At 44.7% G+C, this 21,283-nt stretch overlaps 2 protein-coding genes across 3 annotated transcripts in view; both read right to left on the reverse strand.

Moving 5' to 3' along the window:
• Positions 1-21,283, reverse strand: part of RABGAP1 (RAB GTPase activating protein 1) — a 219,864-nt gene that overhangs the window by 110,954 nt on the left and 87,627 nt on the right. The window lies entirely within an intron of this gene.
• LOC143960862 (putative G-protein coupled receptor 21) lies at positions 6,820-9,646 on the reverse strand. The gene is made up of 2 exons (XM_077469866.1): positions 9,525-9,646; positions 6,820-8,997 (listed from the first exon to the last, which is right to left on the reverse strand). Exon 2 carries the CDS (start codon positions 8,804-8,806, stop codon positions 6,923-6,925), a length of 1,884 nt encoding a protein of 627 aa, XP_077325992.1. The 5' UTR covers positions 8,807-8,997; positions 9,525-9,646; the 3' UTR covers positions 6,820-6,922.

Consider the following 21,283-nt stretch of genomic DNA (forward strand, 5'->3'; position numbering starts at 1 on the left):
ATTGGGAGGAATTGTGCTCCCATCGTTGCGGTCACTGGGAGGAATTGTGCTCCCATCGTTGCGGTCACTGGGAGGAATTGTGCTCCCATCGTTGCGGTCACTGGGAGGAATTGTGCTCCCATCGTTGCGGTCACTGGGAGGAATTGTGCTCCCATCGTTGCGGTCACTGGGAGGAATTGTGCTCCCATCGTTGCGGTCACTGGGAGGAATTGTGCTCCCATCGTTGGGGTCACTGGGAGGAATTGTGCTCCCATCGTTGGGGTCACTGGGAGGAATTGTGCTCCCATCGTTGGGGTCACTGGGAGGAATTGTGCTCCCATCGTTGGGGTCACTGGGAGGAATTGTGCTCCCATCGTTGGGGTCACTGGGAGGAATTGTGCTCCCATCGTTGGGGTCACTGGGAGGAATTGTGCTCCCATCGTTGGGGTCGCTGGGAGGAATTGTGCTCCCATCGTTGGGGTCGCTGGGAGGAATTGTGCTCCCATCGTTGGGGTCGCTGGGAGGAATTGTGCTCCCATCGTTGGGGTCGCTGGGAGGAATTGTGCTCCCATCGTTGGGGTCGCTGGGAGGAATTGTGCTCCCATCGTTGGGGTCGCTGGGAGGAATTGTGCTCCCATCGTTGGGGTCGCTGGGAGGAATTGTGCTCCCATCGTTGGGGTCGCTGGGAGGAATTGTGCTCCCATCGTTGGGGTCACTGGGAGGAATTGTGCTCCCATCGTTGGGGTCACTGGGAGGAATTGTGCTCCCATCGTTGGGGTCACTGGGAGGAATTGTGCTCCCATCGTTGGGGTCACTGGGAGGAATTGTGCTCCCATCGTTGGGGTCACTGGGAGGAATTGTGCTCCCATCGTTGGGGTCACTGGGAGGAATTGTGCTCCCATCGTTGGGGTCACTGGGAGGAATTGTGCTCCCATCGTTGGGGTCACTGGGAGGAATTGTGCTCCCATCGTTGGGGTCACTGGGAGGAATTGTGCTCCCATCGTTGGGGTCACTGGGAGGAATTGTGCTCCCATCGTTGGGGTCACTGGGAGGAATTGTGCTCCCATCGTTGGGGTCACTGGGAGGAATTGTGCTCCCATCGTTGGGGTCACTGGGAGGAATTGTGCTCCCATCGTTGGGGTCACTGGGAGGAATTGTGCTCCCATCGTTGGGGTCACTGGGAGGAATTGTGCCCCCATCGTTGGCGTCACTGGGAGGAATTGTGCACCCAACGTTGGCGTCACTGGGAGGAATTGTGCCCCCATCGTTGGCGTCACTGGGAGGAATTGTGCCCCCATCGTTGGCGTCATTGGGAGGAATTGTGCCCCCATCGCTTGTGTCATTGGGAGGAATTGTGCCCCCATCGCTTGTGTCATTGGGAGGAATTGTGCCCCATCGTTGGCGTCATTGGGAGGAATTGTGCCCCATCGTTGGCGTCATTGGGAGGAATTGTGCCCCATCGTTGGCGTCATTGGGAGGAATTGTGCCCCATCGTTGGCGTCATTGGGAGGAATTGTGCCCCATCGTTGGCGTCATTGGGAGGAATTGTGCCCCATCGTTGGCGTCATTGGGAGGAATTGTGCCCCATCGTTGGCGTCATTGGGGGGAATTGTGCCCCATCGTTGGCGTCATTGGGGGGAATTGTGCCCCATCGTTGGCGTCATTGGGGGGAATTGTGCCCCATCGTTGGCGTCATTGGGAGGAATTGTGCCCCATCGCTGGCGTCATTGGGAGGAATTGTGCCCCATCGTTGGCGTCATTGGGAGGAATTGTGCCCCATCGTTGGCGTCATTGGGAGGAATTGTGCCCCATCGTTGGCGTCATTGGGAGGAATTGTGCCCCATCGTTGGCGTCATTGGGAGGAATTGTGCCCCATCGTTGGCGTCATTGGGAGGAATTGTGCCCCATCGTTGGCGTCATTGGGAGGAATTGTGCCCCATCGTTGGCGTCATTGGGAGGAATTGTGCCCCATCGTTGGCGTCATTGGGAGGAATTGTGCCCCATCGTTGGCGTCATTGGGAGGAATTGTGCCCCATCGTTGGCGTCATTGGGAGGAATTGTGCCCCATCGTTGGCGTCATTGGGAGGAATTGTGCCCCATCGTTGGCGTCATTGGGAGGAATTGTGCCCCATCGTTGGCGTCATTGGGAGGAATTGTGCCCCATCGTTGGCGTCATTGGGAGGAATTGTGCCCCATCGTTGGCGTCATTGGGAGGAATTGTGCCCCATCGTTGGCGTCATTGGGAGGAATTGTGCCCCATCGTTGGCGTCATTGGGAGGAATTGTGCCCCATCGTTGGCGTCATTGGGAGGAATTGTGCCCCATCGTTGGCGTCATTGGGAGGAATTGTGCCCCATCGTTGGCGTCATTGGGAGGAATTGTGCCCCATCGTTGGCGTCATTGGGAGGAATTGTGCCCCATCGTTGGCATCATTGGGAGGAATTGTGCCCCATCGTTGGCGTCATTGGGAGGAATTGTGCCCCATCGTTGGCGTCATTGGGAGGAATTGTGCCCCATCTTTGGTGTCATTGGGAGGAATTTTGCCACATCATTGGGGAGAATTATGCCCCATTGTTGGCATCAGTGGATGAATCGGTGCTCCAGGGGGCAGACATAAGCAAATGGTCGCATCTGGCCACGGGGCTACAATTTGGTGACCAATACTCTAGTCCTTTCCTACCCAACCTGATTATCCCTGGCCCTTTGATTCACTAGATCTCAGTTCTTTCCATCACGGAGGCGTGGCATCACATGTGGGCGTTACCAAAGTGTCTTGTTTCCAGTACAGCCTCCTGACTTGCCCCTCCCACCAGACACGATGGGCCTGCATTGTATAGAGGAGAACAGTAAAGAGTATACAGGAGTATAGTAATAAAAACCTAGTGGGTTTAAGCGTCTCCTTTCCTAAAAAATACAAAAAATATACAAATAAAAAAATAAAAATAAAAAGAATATACAAAAAAAATAAATAAAATAAACTAATATACAAATAAAAAAATAAATAAAAAATATACAAATAAAAAAACAAAAAGAATATACAAAAAATAAATAAAAACAAACTAATATACAAATAAAATAAGATTAAAAAAAAAGGGTCTGTGTTGATGGGGGAATAGAGCAATTTTCTTTCCTGCAACCTGGAAAGAAAAATCCGTCTATGGCCAGCCTTATGCAGGAAATAAAAAGTCACTTGATTCCCCCATCATCACTCGATTCCCCTCGAATCACTCAATTTTTTTAAAAATCGCTCCGTCTATGGCCGGCCTTATGCCCCAATGAGAACTGTGTTATCAGACAGAAAGTGAGATCTAAAACAGTGACAACAAATAGTAATAAAAACCTAGCGGGTCCAAGCTTCTCCTTTCCTAAAAAACACAAAAAAACAAAACAAAAAAAAGAATATACAAAAAGAAAAAAAAAAAAGAATATACAAATAAAAATAAACCCTAGTGGGTTTGAGCGTCTCCTTTCCTAAAAAAAAAATCCAAAAAAGAATATACAAATAATATAATAAAAAATATACAAATAAAATAAGATAAAAAAAAAGGGTCCGTGTTGATGGGGGAATAGAGCGATTTTCTTTCCTGCAATCTGGAAAGAAAAATCCGTCTATGGCCGGCCTTATGCAGGAAATAAAAAGTGACTTGATTCCCCCATCATCACTCGATTCCACTCGAATCACTCAATTTTTTTTTTTAATCGCTCTGTCTATGGCCGGCCTTATGCCCCAATGACAATTGTGTTCCCAGACAGGAAGTGAAATTTAAAACAGGGACAACAAATAGTAATAAAAACCAAGCGGGTTTCAGCGTTTCCTTTCCTAAAAATACAAAAAAATGTAAATGTAAATAAAAAATGAATATACAAATAAAAAAAATATATATACAAATAAAAAAACTAATATACAAATAAAATAAGATAAAAAAGGGTCTGTGTTGATGGGAGAATAGAGCGATATTCTTTCCTGCAACCTGGAAAGAAAAATCCGTCTATGGCCGGTCTTATGCAGGAAATAAAGTCACTTGATTCCCAACCCCCCCCATCATCACTCGATTCTCCTTGAATGCACTCCAGTCACTCGATTTCCCCATCACGAAAATCCCTCCGTCTATGGCTGGCCCTTTGCCCCAGTGACAACCCTGTTCCCAGACAGGAAGTGAAGAGAAATCTACAACAAATATCAATAAAAAGCCAACGGGTTCGACCCACCTTCTCTCCTAAATAATACACAAAAAAACTGACGAATATACCATAAAAAATAATAATAATAAAAAAAAGTGACAGTTGATGGTGGAATCAATCGATTTTCTTTTGTTGTAGGAAAGAAAATCGTTCCGTCTATAGCTGGACTCATGCAGGTTGTAGGAAAGAAAATCACTCGATTTCCCCTTCATCACTCGATTCCCCTGTGGTTGCAGGAAAGAATATCGCTCTATCAATGGCCGGCCTTATGTCCCAATGACAACTGTGTTCCCATACAGGAAATCTACAAGGACACAAATAGCAATAAAAATAAAAAAATAAAATAAAAAAAAATAGGTTCGAGCCACCTACTTCTCTCGCAAAAAAAAAAAAAAAACACATATACCATTTAAAAAAAAAAAAAAAAATCAGTATTGGCTGGACCTACACTTTAACTTCAGCTCTGAAAGATTTACCCCCCCCCCCCCCCCCCACCTTCATGAGCCAGGCCATTTTTTGCAATACGACACTGCGTTACTTTAACTGACAATTGCGCGGTTGTGCGACACTGTACCCAAATAAAAACGTATGTCCTTTTTATCCCCCACAAATAAAGCTTTCTTTTACTGGTATTTGATCTCCTCTGCGATTTTTATATTTTGCAGTAGAAACAAAAAAAAATAGCAACAATTTTGAAAAACGTTTCCAATAAAAAAATTTTTTTTAAAATTCTAATTTCTTTATAAATTTAGGTGAATATTCTGTTACATATTTTTGGTAGAAAAAAAAAATCTCAATAAGCGTATATTGATAGGTTTGTGCAGACATTATAGCGTCTAAAAAACTATGGGATATTTTTATTTATTCTTTTTTTTTTTTTTGTGCTAGTAATGGCAGCGATCAGCGACTTATAGCGGGACTGTGATATTGTGGGGGATAAATCGGACTCTGACACTTTGTGGAAACCAGTGACACCAATACAGTGATCAGTGCTAAAAATATGCACTGTCACTGTACTAATGACACTGGCCGGGAAGGGGTTAACATCAGGGGCGATCAAAGGGTTAAACGTGTTCCTAACCAGTGTTTTTTTGTACTGTGCGAGATGCTTTTATTAAGGGATGTGCTTCACAGGGTAAACAAATTCCAACACATCCCCACTGACAGGATGGAGCTTTGCATTGTTTACATAGGCAGAGCTATTCTGTGTCTATCCTCAACGATCAGCAGACACTCACTGATCAGCTTCTGCTGTGGCTAAAAATATGCACTGTCACTGTACTAATGACTGGAACATCAGGGGTGATCAAAGGGGTAACTGTGTGCCTAGCCAGTGTTTGTGTACTGTGTGGGGGAGGTGCTTTTACTAGGGGAAGGCACAGACCCATGTCCCTGCTTTGCAAGAACACAGGATCCACGCATCCTCTACTGACAGAACAGCGGTCAGCCCTGTTTACATAGGCAGAACGGCAGTCAGCCCTGTTTACATAGGCAGAATGGTGGTCCGCCTTGTTTACATAGGCAGATCGCTGTTCCGCCTCTATGCTGAATGATTGGCGGGTGCCGGCAAACATTGAGTCTGTGGTACCCGCAGATCAGCTCCTGCTGTGTATGATCACAACAGGAGCAGGATGCTGGCGGCGCTCGTGCGCACGCCCCCGGACCCCGAAGTGTAGCATCATGTACTAGGTATGCCATCCGGCCCAGCAGTACCACTTTGCTGCCGTATACATTATAAGGGCGAGCAAGTGGTTAAACCAGCCAGGATCTACAAAAGTTGACAAATATTGGAAGATCTAAAGTTTTAATAGCTATACGGCAGTTTGGGGCCCTCACTTAGCTTCGGAGAAGAAGTCAATGGGCATAAAACGGTTTACAGAAGTTCGATAAGCCTGCCCTACCCGATAAAACGTTTGGCAGGACTATGCCCTAACACACAACTGGTATAAAGACATTACGTAAAATAGATTTACATTATGCTAAAAAGATTCCAGTGGTCAGCACTTTTTTTTTAAATATCATTAATATATATATTATATATTTTTTTCCCCCACTTAGAAAAATATTGCATTAAATTTGGTTGAAACCAAATTGAACGAAACTGCGTAACAAAATAAAGATGCCCATATATTACAAATAAACAAGTTGCTTCTAATTGCCATCAACTCCTATAAGGAAGGGTGGCCGGGCTTCTGCCCGACGTCTATGAAGGAGCGCACACACACACACACACACACACACACACACACACACACACACAAGTGTCAGATGTAGGGTCACAAGGAATATAATCCATCACACCTACAAATAGATCCATCTCGAGTGGAAACGCCAAGGAAAAATGGCTCCTGAAGTGAGAGACGTTGGAGAGACCACACCAGAAGTTAGAATTTTATCTGCAGATAATGAGCCCGGAAGCAGCAAAACATCTCACTTGCAATTTTTGGAGCTTAAATGAGTTACGGAGTTGGCAGAATAGGAAAAATGGCTGAATCTACAAAAAAGGTCTAGCACAGTGCAGGCAAATCAAATAAAGAGAACCTACCACAAGCTCCAAAAATGTACCTAGAAAAAAACAAAAAACAATAATAAAAAAAACAAAAAAAACAAGAGCGCTAAATAAGAGGTCCACCATGGGACTAAAGCACTAGATGTAACCTTGGATTAGAAAGGTTCTTTTATTGCTCCCCTTGGATGAGTACACAGTGGTATACATTTTATTCGGTCTATCGAACACCCAATGAACACATGGCCTGTGATACTTATGGGTTGCAGGTATCCGTTGGTCTTTTTTTGGAAGGACCTGGTACTTCACGCGTTTCCCCTTGTTTGGTATCCGTTGGTCTTTTACTGGAAGAACTAGGTCCTTCACATGTTTCCCCTTGTCTGGTGTCCATCAGGCTTTTACTGGAAGTACTAGGTACAACACGCGTTTCCCATTGTCTGGTATCTGTTGGTTTTTTACTGGAAGCAATAGGTCCTTCAAACATTTCCCCTTCTCTGGTATCCATTGGCACTTTATTAGAAGCACCAGGCTCTTCACATGTTTCCCCTTTTCTGTTATCCATCGGCCTTTTACTGGAAGTACCTGGTACTTCACGTGTTTCGCACTGTCTGGTATCCATTGGTCTTTTATTGGAATTACCAGGTCTTGTAATCATTTCCCCTTGTCTGGTATCCATGGGTCTTTTACCAGAAGCACCAGGTCCTTCAAGCATTTCCCCTTGTCTGGTATCCATTGGTCTTTTACTGGAAGCACCAGGTCCTTCAAGCATTTCCCCTTGTCTGGTATCCATTGGTCTCTTACTGGAAGCACCAGGTACTTCACATGTTTCCCCTTTTCTAGTATCCATTGGCCTTTTACTGGAAGTACAAGGTACATCATGCGTTTCCCATTGTCTGGTATCCGTTGGTCTTTTACTGGAAGCACCCATTGCTTCATGCATTTTCCCTCGTCTGGAACAAGAGGCACAAACAACTCCAGAAAGACGCTTCAGGCCTTTCTGGAAAACACTGTTGGACATGCTGTAGATCACACAATTACAAAAACTGTTACTGATGGCCAACCAGGTGGTGAGAAAGGAAGCAGTCTGGTTGGAGTAGACTTTGGAACTCTCTAGGAGGAAATAGATGATGTAGGGCAACCACAGTATATAGAAAACACTAGTGATGCGAAAAAGGACGGTCGCATACCGTTTCTCTGGGCTAGGTTGGCCTTGGGCCGAGTCCGTTTCTGTGGTGCTGAATCGTACACGCCTTTCGTTGATCTCCTTGGTGTGTTGCTGGCAAATGCGGAAAATGTTGAAGTACGTGAAACAAACAGTAGTAGCTGCCGGGGCGTAAAGCATTACCACGATGAATAAAGTGAAGTACGGGTCGGTGGGCCAGAACACAGCACACCACTGGAAAACATCTCCGTGATATCCAGGTTTTCCCCAGCCTAGAAAGGCAGGCAAGAATATGGCACAAGAGTACACCCAGAGCAACAAAATGCAAAAGCGAAGGCGGCACGCCGTCACTAAAGTGTTGTAGGTCAGTGGTTTGGTTATAGCTATGTACCGGTCGATGCTGATACAGGCCAAAGACATCATGGAGACACTTTTGAGCACAGACACTACATAACCAAACATTTTGCACACTATTTGCTCCGGCAGAAGGGCACTATGGTGCAGCAAAGAGAAAGAAGGTACCAAGCAGCTGACTCCGACTAGAAGGTCAGCATAGGCCATCGTCTGGATGAAGTAACTGGTGGTGTGGTGGTTGAGCAGAGGGGCACAATGGAAAACAAAGATAACAATCAAATTGCCCGAGATGATTAGCACAGTCAGGAAGATGATGATTCCTACTTCGAGAAGGCAAACTGGAATGGCTTCATGAGCTCCTACTCCCAATAAACAGAATAAACCGCTGTAATTTCCCTCTGAGGAAGAGTTCATCTTTAGATGGCCAGGGACATCAGAACCATGCCTGCGTCTCTGTTGCGATTCTGCAGAGGATCCTGTGGCTGGTCTTGATAGAACTATGATAGGGCTGGACCTGTTCCCTTTAACTTTTCTACAGAGCAGTGCCGAACCAATCTCCTGCCATGTTCGAAAGATCGAGGGCGAAGCTCTGTAAGGGAACGTAGGACAAAAAGGTGCAGTCATCAGGAAGCCTTGGTCATGTGGGTTCTCCCGTCCTCTACCCGAGGCAATCCCACTCCATCATTACACTTCCACACTAGATATCAGAACCGCTGAGAGGAAAGAATGTGACAACGTTTGTACAGTGTCCAGCCGATAACTGCATCCTTGCATTCTCACAGTTGCTGTCTCACAAGGGTCCTTATCTATCGTTCCTGCAAAGTCAGATGAAGCCAGTCAACTTTCACTTTAAGATTAAGCTGCCCTTGCTACCAAAAATTAGCTTAATACCCTGGCGAAAGCCCTTACTCCATTTAAAAAGCCTACGGTTCTGAATAATAGATAGAGCTGCAGTCTGGCATAAATCATCTCTACAAACACGGCTACATGTTAGCCTGCTTTCCTTGCATATAAATGTAGTTAATTGAAAAGATGCCTTCTGCATTGTTTCAGAGTCATCCAGCATCTCTGCATTATATATCTGCAGCGTGCTTCTAGGACACGGAATAAGGACACCTGAGCCTACATTCTAGAAGCCCTTAAAACTCAAAAGCAATGCATCCCCTCTAAAAAAAAAAATCTGTCTTCTCTACATGCATTTATATTTGAAACAATTGCAAATTAACACAATCAAAACCAGCCTTTAAAATTTTAATAAGCAAATTTCTAGGACTTCTAATGGTTACACTGCAAAGAAAAGAAAATAAAAAAAAAATTGAAATTGCCTCGAGAGATGATTTACCTGACTTGAGTCACAAGGTCTGGTGGAGTCCTGCAGGAGGGACTGCAGCTCACTTTGCTGCAGAATGGAAGAAAATGCCTTTGTGAGAGTGTGGTCCTCTGCAAACCCTCCTCTCCTCCTCCCTTCTCATGCACTGCCAAGATCAGCCAGGATCCCAGACTGCGCTACAGTACCCAGACACCGAGATCGGAAAAGGCTCGGGCTAAGCACTGAGTGCTCTCAGATAACTTCAGCACTGCGACCACAGATGCTTAAAAGAATTCCAACGTATAATCATCCATCTGACAAGACCAGCTTAGCTCAAAAAAATATTGTCAGCTCTTAAAAGGTCATTCTTCGAAAACAAAAATAATGGCTGCCAGAGCCAAAAAAAACATGATAGATGTGTGAATTGCTATCTGGGGAGGCTTTTAACTTTGTCTTTGGACATCAAACAGAAAAAAAAGACAAATCCTTCACATAAAAAGAAATGGCTTTTGGAAGAAGCCAAAAATGATAAACTCTAGCTCTTGTGGCCGTCCCGGGTTGAGTTTATTATGTAAAACTAATTTTTTTTCAAGAAAGCATCAAAGTTAATGTTATGTGAACACAGAAATAATGGATTACCATGCAGGAGGACTACAAATGACTCGCTCCTAAATTCCAAAACAAACAGTAGATGCCAAAAAAAAAAAAAAAGATTACATAGAATTCCTTAATGCCTTCTCAGAAAATAGTTATATTTAGTTGTCCTTCAAATAAGAGGAGCATGGCATGGCGCATAATGTTAATGGATGTATCGCTACACCGTTTCGCCAAACCCGACTCTATCCTGCTTAACTGAATTTTTATTTTATGGTTTAACCTGCCCAGGTTGCTGCACTATCACTAGCAAACCCTTTCCGGCATTACTACCTGCCGAACCCAACTCTACCTTGAGATCTAATCAGATCTTCATTTTACTGGGTAACCTGCCCAGGTTGCTGCACTATCACTAGCAAACCCTTCCGGTATTACTCCCCTCCCAGAGTCATGGCGCATAATATGATCAGATGCATCTCTACGCTGCTCCACCAAACCCAACTCTATCCTGCCAAATAGGATCTTCATTTTACTGGGTAAAGTGCCCAGGTTGCTGCAATATCACTAGAAAATCCTTCCGGCATTAGTCCCTTCCCAAGGATACATGGCTTGACGTGTAATAGGCATCTCTAAACTACTCTGCCGAACCAAACTATCTTGGGATCTAATCAGATCTTCATTTTACTGGTTAACCTGCCCAGGTTGCTGCACTATCACTAGCAAGCCCTTCCGGTATTACTCCACTCCCAGAGAGGCATGGTGCGTAATATGATTAGATGCATCTCTAGCTCCACCAAACCCAACTCTATCCTGCGAATATGATCTTCATTTTACTGGGTAGAGTACCCAGGTTGCTGCGCTATCACTAGAAAACCCTTCCGGCATTACTCCCTGCCCAGGGATACATGGCTTGGCGCGTAATATGAATAAATGTAGCTCTACGCTTCTCACCAAACCCAACTCTATCCTGCCTAACAGGATCTTAACATCACCGGTTAAAATGCCAACTTCGCAGCACTATCACTAGTGGACCCTCCCGGAGATTTGTTCTGGTGGATTGGACACAAGAAAAACAGTTGCCAGTCAAGATGACAAAAGGCCACGATATTGCTGCAAGATGGCGGTCAATTGTTTGATGCCTAGGCCTCTCCATCCTCCACCTCTGATATCTTTGAGGAGTTATGCAATGATGACTCTCTCCCCCCACCTAAGTGTAGGGGAAGGGCAGCTTAAGTGCTCATTGCCTTTCTAAGGGGCATGGCACGAAATGTGAATGGATGCATCTCTACACTGTTCTGCTGAACCCAACTCTTACCTGCCTAACAGGATCTTCATTTTACTGGTCAACCTGCATGGGTTGCTTCATTGCCATTAGTGGGCCCTCATGGTATTTTGTTATAGTGGATAGGATGCAAGAACCGAGAATCAAATGTCGCGATACTGCTGCAAGATGGCGGCCAGTTGCCTGATGCCCATGCCTCTCTATCCCCCACTCTTGAGATCTTTGAGGAGTTATGTGATGATGACTCCCTCCCCCCATGTAAGTGTAGGGGGAAGGAGAGCTTGAGTGCTCATTGCCTTCCCAGGAGACATGGCATGGCACATAATGAGAACAGATGCATCTATACACTTGCTCCACAAACTCAACTCTATCCTGCTTAATAGGATCTTCATTTTACTGGTTAACCTGCCCAGGTTGCTTCACTAGCAAACCCTCCCGGAGTTTTGTTCAGGTGGATTGGACACAAGAAACAGTTGCCAGTAAAGATGCCAAAAGCCACAATATTGCTGCAAGATGGTGGCCAATTGTCTGTTGCCCAGGCCTCTCTATCCTTCACCCCTGATAACTTTGAGGAGCTATGCGATGATGCCTACTAAGTGTAGGGGGAAGGGGAGCTTCAGTGCCCACTGTCTCGCCTGATAACATCCAGCCCAATGTCCCAGGACAGGGAGAAACAGAATTTACAGTTGTGCTCAAAAGTCTGCATACCCTAGCAGAGATCATGAAATTGTGGCATTGATATTAAAAATGTGACTGATCATGCCAAAAACTCCTTTAAGAATTGCAATATGAAATTGTTTATTATCACATACTGTAGTTTAACTCTCACAATTAGTGTCTGGGCATAGTCAATGAGTTTGTTAGCGCTCACGTGGATACACAGAGCAGCCTATATATTGAGCCATGGGAAGCAGAAAAGAACTGTCAAAAGACCTGCATAACAAGATAATAGAACTTAAAAATGATGGAAAAGGATATAGAGCTATACAAAACCTTGCATATGCTAGTCAGTACTGTTTACTTATTAAGAAGTGAAAAAATTGTGGATCTCTCGATACCAAGCCAAGGTCAGAGAGTCCATAAAACATTGCAGCCACAACTGGCAGAAGAATTGTTCAGGATACAAAGAAAAACCCCACAGGTAACTTCATGAGAAATACAGGCTGCTCTGGAAAAAGATGCTGTGGTTGTTTTTAAGGAGCACAATGCAACAATACTTGAACAAAACTGATCTACACGGTGAAGTTGCCAGAAAGAAGCTTACTGCGTCATTGCCATAAAAATGATCAGTCAATTTTCAATATTAATGCCAAAATTTCACGATTTGTCAGGGTGTGCAAACTTTTGAGTGAGCACAACTGTATGTTACCAGCACACCTAGGATCTCCAGGACAGGTGCAACGCTTTATTCCACCATCACATCACGATTACAGAAGCAACATTTCAGAGCCTTGCAGGTCCTTCACTAGGAATGTGACTATCACATGTCAAATAAAGGGATCCTGGGAGGCTCTAAAATGTTGCTTCTGTAATTGTGATGCGATTGCAGAATAAAGCTCTGGATCCTTTCTGGAGATCCTAGGTTTTCTGGTGACATACTTTCTGTTTTGAACGTCTTAGTTTTCCAGCTGGTGGTGGCTGTAGCACCCACTCACATTTACAGCCATTTTTCATTAATATGTGTGTATCGGGAATATTGTGCTTGAATTCCAGGAGGAGAAGGAACAGATTCTTATAGAGGTGCTGTGCACAAATAATACTATTCACATCTCCCTCACAGGCAAAGTGGATGAAGTCAAACTAGATCTCAATACATTGTACCAAGGCCTCCAGAAAAAAGGGCAATGTGAGCGGGACAGAACATAGGAGCAATGGAAGACCACCTGTTGTAACCACTTGGACAATAAAAATGATTACCTGGAGAATAGGCTAAGGTGTAATAATATTCATGCAGTGCCCTAAAAAAACCAAGAGCGCCAACCCCTGAAGATTTTGTGGCTGAATTTTGGCAGATTCACTCTGTCCACCAGCTTCATCAAAGGCAGCATACAGGGCCCGAGGTTGGCTGCCTCCCCCAGGTACCCTGTTCCCCCTATGACATCCTAAGACAAGTCAGACCAAAAGGGACAGCTTCTTATAGAAAATGCTCAGTTATTGTACGGACCAAGCATCCATTGGGACCAGAGCCCCCTAGTGCCACGAGAGGGAGCACTGTCCTGTTCCCTAAAGCCACACATGTACAGTGTCACCTATGATGAGCTTGGTGGCTTCAACAGGACAGAACAAAACCCCTTCTTAGATACTTAGGTGAGAATAAAGAATAGCGTGATTCAGGTGAATGTCACTAGGGTGGTATTGCTAATTAGTACTCCAAAGAGCAACCACGAAGAGTGGCAATGACATGCAATTAGCAGTACTGAAAACTTTCACAAGGGCCTTTTCACACAAAATGTCCAATTGGGTCTACCTCTCTGTTTTTCCGGTGGACTTGATCGGATTCTCCTCTATGGGCAGTCAGATGTAAATAGACTTGTGTCCATTTGCACCTGTCTACCTCTGATCTGATCCAGCAAATAACAAAGGGAAGGGGATCCATTCCCTAGGGACCTGAAGAGGCCCGTCGTCCTCCTCAGGCACCTGAAGAAGCCCCTCCTCCTCCTTGAGGACCCTATAGGGGCCAGTACTCCTCCTTGGGGACCCTATAGGGGGCCAGTCCTCCTCCTTGGGGACCCTATAGGGGGCCAGTCCTCCTCCTTGGGGACCCTATAGGGGGCCAGTCCTCCTCCTTGGGGACCCTATAGGGGGCCAGTCCTCCTCCTTGGGGACCCTATAGGGGGCCAGTCCTCCTCCTTGGGGACCCTATAGGGGCCAGTCCTCCTCCTTGGGGATCTGAAGAAGCCTGGTGTCCTCCTTGAGGACCTGAAAAAGCTAGTCCTGCTCCTTCAGGACCTAAAAAAAGCCAGTCCTGCTCCTTAGGGACCTGAAAAAGCCAATCCTCCAAGTACTTGGTCAGGGCTCTCTTGAAGACAGACCCCCGGTTCCGGTTTGGGAAGAGGTAAAAGGCTCAAAGGCCACTGATCCTCAACTCAACATCAGGGCAGGCCCTGATGACCTGCACCCTCAGTCTCTGTGAGAGAAAAAACAAACCACACGTGCAGTGCAAGTACCCATTATAAATAGTGCAAAAACAAATAAAAAGTGCCATGTGCATTATAGAAGGCGGCCCTTCCGGAGAGTATAAGAATTACTCTGAGCTAGTCAAAATGGTTCGTCCAAAAGTAATGTGACCTAGTGCCGTGGAACCTCAGTGTGGTCCCAAAATTAGTGATTTTTGTGGCACCCCTGGGACACCACCGCCAGAGTGCACATCCCCCTGAGCTCCTTACAACTACCAGCTCCTTACCAGACAAACCTAGTGGTGATTCAATACCACCAAAAGAAAGCTGTATTGGTGTGGAATGAAATTATAAAAATGTAGTTTGGGTACAGTGTTGCATGACCGTGCAATTGTCATTCTAAGTGTGACAGCGCTGAAAGCTGGCCTGGACAGGAAGGGGATGGAAGTGCCTGATATTGAAGGGGTTAAAGGGATGTGGGGGCGGGGGCAGGAAGGGGTTAAAGCCATGCCATGCAAATATCTAATTTACCGCTCTGCTTCGCACAGTTATTTGATGTAAACCAGCTTTCAGTCTTTGCTAATTGAATCCAACTATATAAGCCCCTGTCTGAGCCTCTGATTGGCTCTAACCTCTTTATTTGCATATTTCACTGGCTACATGTGAAAAATAATAATATATATGGGAAGCTGTACTAGTAAGGCTGATAATCATGCATCCACCACTGGCAGCAGATCTATAATCATGTGGGTACCCATTGCTTATTATATGATGGTGAAGGCACCTATGCTGGTAGATGTGTAATTATAGAAAAACAAAACCTGGTAAATGGAAAGGGCAGAGAGGTGATCGCTGGAACCTGAAACTACGACTCTATTCACAAATCAGTCTAGGCTTAAATTCTAGAGCAGCAGCGAGGGCTTAGAACCCCTGTCTGACTCCTTTGTCCTGGTGACCACTGAGAGTGAAGAAAAAATCTAAAATTGTCACTGGAACAGAAATAAAGGGGGAATTTTTTTGTGCATGTGATTTGATCAGTTTCACTGCCTTAGTAATTACCACAGCCGTTTCATCGGAGAGAAAGCCTGAAAACATGACCTGTTGGGGCGCCTTGAGGACTGGAGTTGAGAAACACTGCTCCAGGGGGCCCAGTGCACATAGCAGTTGATTCTGTTCAGATCTGTGCAGTGGTTTTAAAAAAAAAAATTAAAAATACATTTTATTACTGCCAGTGCTGTGCTGTAGCTCCACCCCAGGCTGAAACCCAATTTATGGGCATGGGACATGACCTGTTGGGACATGACCTGTTGGTGCGCCTTGAGGATTGGAGTTGAGAAACACTGCTCCAGGGGACCCAGTGCACATAGCAGGCGAGTCTGTTCAGATCCGTGCAGTGGTTTTGAAAAAAAATTACATTCCGTTACTGCCAGTGCTGTGCTGTAGCTCCACCCCAGGCTGAAGCCCAATTTATGGGCATTCCAAAGGGGAATATACAGCCACCTCTCGACCCCTCTTTATTCTTTAGTCCCTTATCTAATCTTGCTGAGCTAAAGGAGCTGGCACCCTGATAGCTGACAGACAGCAGAAGGAGACAAAGAGGCACTTTGGGATCGGGTATGCATCCACAATATGTACCCAGCTGCGGCATGGATTACACACCACTAATGTTTACATCACTACCTAAAGGAGCCATTCATGGGGCGGTATGGCATGTACAGATTGACCTCAGCCCTTCAGAATCTGCCGAGGTCATTGCGTCTATGAGGAGGTGTAAACATTAATATTGATCAATCAGCAGTGGCAGCGCTGCTAGCTACAAGTTCCTGATATTTACATATGACCAGTAGCCTCAGCCAATAGGTTCCATCTACACCATGGGTGTCTAAGCAGTGGTCCTCCAGCTGTTGCGAAACTACAAGTCCCATCATGTCTCTGCCTTTAAGAACCATGTTTACAACGGTTAGCCTTGCAATGCTTTGATTGACTTTTAGTTCTGCAACAGCTGAAGGGCCGCAGGTTGGACACCCATAATCTACGCGATATGCATGTAAACATTACCACAAAAATGTACAGGTTTATAGCTTACAGAAACCAAGGCGGTCTCTTCCACCTCCTATGGGATGCGCGTATCCCCTGATGCATGCTGTGGTCCTTTTCTCCCATGACTCTGCAGTAAGGTAGGGTGTCAGGGGATAAAACTACAGCACACAGAAGGGGATACAGGCATCCGACACTCTCGGAAATTGTCCAATGCTGAAGAGAGAGAGAGAGAGAAGAGAAGAGAAGAGAAGAGAAGAGAAGAGGCGGCGGCAGTGCTGGAATAGAGGGAAGTTATAAAACTCAGACTGCTGGAGAAGTGAGTATACTACCCCGGCTATTGCAGGGAACTGAGGTTTTGATTTCTTAACCACTCTGCGTCCGCGCTATATACTCGAAAGACGGCTACAGTGCGGGTTCCTTTGCAGGGAGGGCATCTATGCATGTCCAATCACAGGGACCAGTTATCATTTATCATTGGCTGACAGCTGATCACGGAAATAAACAGAAGCCGGTTTCTGGCTTTTTACTTTCTTCATGCTGAAAGCTTAACCAGCTTCTGTTAGAGGGACATCGGTCCCCTTATTGCCCTCCAGTGCTGCAAATCAGTGCCCACCAGTGCCACCTATCAGTGCCCATCAGTACTGCTAATCAATTCCCACCAGTGAAACCTGAGTGCTGCCAATCAGTGCTCATTAGTGTCTTTTGATCAGTGCCCAGTGCTGCCTATCAGTGCCACCTCTCCGTGCCGCTTATCAGTGCCACCCATTAGTGCAGCCTCATCAGTGCTTTCTAATCAGTGCCCACCAGTTCCGCCTCATCAGTGTCACCTCTCAATGCCACCCATCAGTGCAGGCTCATCAGTGCTGCCTATAAGCGCCCACCAGTGCAACATATCAATGCCCATTAGTGTCCATTAGTGCCACCTCTCCCTGCTACCTATTAGTGCTACCCATTAGTGCAGCCTCATCAAAGCCTCCTAATCAGTGGCCACCAGTTCCGCCTCATCAGTGCCACCTGTCAGTGCAGGCGCATCAGTGCCCAGTGCCGCCTATCAGTGCCCATAAGCGCTGTCTGTGCCCACCAGTGCCACGCCCACATATCAATGCCCATTAGTGCCACCTCTCCGTGCCCCCTATCAGTACCACCCATTAGTGCAGCCTCGTCGGTGCCTCCTAATCAGTGCCCACCAGTGCCGCCTCATTAGTGCCTCCTATCAGTGCCCACCAGTGCTACATATCAATGCTCATTAGTGCCACCTATCAGAGCCCATCAGTGCCACCTCTCTGTGCCACCCATTCGTGCAGCCTCATCAGTGCTTCCTGATCAGTGCTCATCAGTACCACCTATTAGTGCTCATTGCCACCTATTAGTGCCCATCAGTGCAGTCTCATCAGTGTCCAGCTCCCATCAGTGCAGGCTATCAGTGCCCATCAGTGCCCATCAGTGCTCATCAGCGAAGAAGAAAAATGATCCGTTTGCAAAATTGTATAACAAAATGTGAAAAACTTATTTTTTTTCCAAAATTTTCAGTCATTTTTTGTTTGTTTAGCAAAAAATAAAAACCCTGAGTGGTGATTAAACACCACCAAAAGAAAGCGCTATTGGTGTGAAAAAAAATGATAAAAATGTAATTTGGGTACAGAGTTGCATGATCGCCTAATTGTCAAAGTGCCACAGCGCTAAAAGCTGAAAACTGGCCTGGGCAGGGAGGGGGTATAAGTGCCTGATAGACCTGACAGCTCCTCTTAACACACACACACGGTAGTCAATGCAGAAAACAACTTCTCCAAAAATCGCTCAACGATGTGAAGCCAAATAGCCGCCGCAATTGTTTTTTTTTAAGTTATCCTTTCTGCAAAACTTCCCTCTTAGTAAATGACATAATAATGTATCCCCCACCACTTCTTCCTGTTATGCCCAAATGATTATGTTCTAATGGGGGGCCCGAGCAGTTTGCCAAATTGTCATTAAGAATCTCAGTAACAACAAAGTTCCTGTAAACTCCTTTACTACTGTCTACCAATCACGTTTATTATTGTTCCAAAAACACAATGAATAGGAAATGGCGGCTTGACACAAAAAATAAAAAAACAGTACAGAGGGCTGAAAAGTTACGTTACGCTTGCATTAGATCATGTTGCTTTTTTTATTCCTTCACTCTGCAGAAGACAAAAATAATCTCAACAAGAAAACAAAAAATAAATAAATAAAATAAAATTTTAAAAAACAACACATTAACATGTACAGTCCTTCTATCGGCAAGGTTCAGACTTCCATGGCTGGTAACTGATAACCAGCCGAAACCATTTAAAATAGAGCAAAGTAAATACGCCACAGTACTAGAAAATAAAGCATTAAAGTGATAATATTTGTTAAAAAAAATAAAATAAAAAGGAAACATTTAAATGAAAAACAAAAAATCATCAGTTTTGCACAGAGCAGCCCCAATTCTCATCTTCTTGGGTCCCCTCCCTCCCCCCAGAGAAAACTAGCTTGCATTGGGCTGAGCTGCACCCACAGTGGGGTCAAACACCACCAATGTGAAAGGGGTCTTACACAAAATGCAGCTTTTGAATGGTGGAGTGGCGGACAGCTATTTCTGCAGCGCCATATAAAAAAAACAGCATTGCAGAAATCACCCCTGGGCAGCCAGTGCTTCAATTAACTGCTGTTCAAAGACACAGTGTACAGAGCCAATCCAAAGCAGTTCTGTACCATGTGATCACTGTAATGACCAATCACAGCAATCGGAGACCTAAACCGTGTAGCGTTTACATCTGAGATCGTAAACTGAAAAAAGAAGTCAGGCGGTAGATTGTAACAATTGGAGCACTAATATGTACAGAGCCAGGTGAATGGGTCTGATAAAACACCCCCGGGTCGCCAGTGTTTCAATTAACAGCTGTTTGAAGGCACAGTGTACAGAGCCGATCCAAAGCGGCTCTGTACCATGTGATCGCTGTAATGCCCAATCACAGTAATCAGAGACATAAACCATGTAGCGTTAACATCTGAGATAGTAAACTGAAAAAAGAAGTCCAGCGGAAGATTGTAACAACTGAAGCACTAATATGTACAGAGCATGGGTAGTTCTTTGGCAGCTCAGAAGTGACCAATGGGATAGCAACAGTCATTAAACTCAAGTAAAGTGCTCAATAAATTAACTCCCCAAAATAATGACAATAGGCAATGGGCTCTGGATGATCCATGTGTGAGAATAAAATGTGGTACCAGAGACCGGAGAGATCTCTACAAGCACCGCCTCCTCTAAATATAGGCTGAAAAATACCAAGAAAACTAAATTGGGAGTTTTGAGGTCCAAAAAAATAAAATAAAATTGATAATACAAATTTCATGATTTTATTTAAACAAACATGGATAAAAAAAGAATAAAGTGTAAAACCAGAACTTGAAAAGTCATGCGGTCACAACACAAAAGTTGGTTGCCCCCCGTACATGTTTCGCCATAATCATGGCTTCTTCTGGAGCTTTTTTAGGACCTTTTATACAATGTCGCCCAAACGTAGTCATGGTTCCTAAGGACCCCCAAGGCCCGCCAAGTGGTCCAATGAGGTATCAGCGTGCCATAAAGGGGGGGAGTAGCCCTAAATTGACATCCTGTTGTGATAAGAAGTCAAAGAATTCAAAGGCTGATAATTACAGTGGGGCAAAAAAGTAATTAGTCAGTCACCAATTGTGCAAGTTCTCCCACTTAGAAAGATGAGAGGTGCCTGTAATTATCATCATAGGTATACCTCAACTATGAGAGACAAAATGGGGAAACAAATACAGACAATCACATTGTCTGATTTTTGAAAGAATTTATTTGCAAATTATGGTGGAAAATAAGTATTTGGTCACCTACAAACAAGCAAGATTTCTGGCTCTCACAGACCTGTATCTTCTTCTTTAACCACTTGACAACTGGGCACTTAAACACCCTTAATAACCAGACCAATTTTCAACTTTCGGTGCTCTCACAATTTGAATGACAGTTACTCAGTCATGCAACACTGGACCCATTTGAAATTTTTGTCCTTTTTTTCACACAAATAGAGATTTCTTTTGGTGGTATTTGATCGCCTCTGGGTTTTTTATTTTTTGTGCTATAAATGAAAAAATACAGAAAATCTCATTTCTTGAGACCCTAACAAGCCAGTAAAGTACAAAAACCCCCCAAATGACCCCATTTTGGAAAGTAGACATTCCAAGGTATTTAGTACATGGCACAGTTAGTTTTTTGAACTTGTCATTTTTTTCCCACAATTCTTTGCAAAATTAAGATTTTTTTTCACACCAAATTGTCATTATAACAGGTTATTTCTCTCACACAGCATGTACATTCAACAAATGAAACCCCAAAATATATTCTGCTGCTCCTCCTGAGTACGGCAATACCACATGTGTGAGACTTTTACACAGCCTGGCCACATACACAGGCCCAACATTGAAGTAGCAACTTCAGGCGTTCTAGGAGCATAAATTACCCATCTAATCTCTCAACCACCTATTACACTTTTGAAGGCCCTGGAGCACCAGGACAATGGAAACACCCACAAAGTGACCCCATTTTGGAAAGCAAACACCACAACGTATAAATCTATGAGGCATAATGAGTCTTTGGAACAGTTAATTTTTTTCCCAAAGTTTTTGGAAAATGTGTAAAAAAAAATGAAAATGCATTTTTTTTTACAAAAAGTTGTCCATTTATAAGATATTTCCAACACATAGCATGTACATAGCAAAAATGACACCCCAAA

The sequence above is a fragment of the Lithobates pipiens genome, unplaced genomic scaffold (assembly GCF_037356315.1).
Source record: "Lithobates pipiens isolate NorthernLeopardFrog02 unplaced genomic scaffold, aLitPip1_a1.2 Scaffold_1, whole genome shotgun sequence".
Classification (NCBI taxonomy): Eukaryota; Metazoa; Chordata; class Amphibia; order Anura; family Ranidae; genus Lithobates; species Lithobates pipiens.

Bases quoted from the DNA above. Each gene is read 5' to 3' on its own strand.
- LOC143960862 (XM_077469866.1), bottom strand. From the start codon at position 8,806: ATGACTGCACCTTTTTGTCCTACGTTCCCTTACAGAGCTTCGCCCTCG.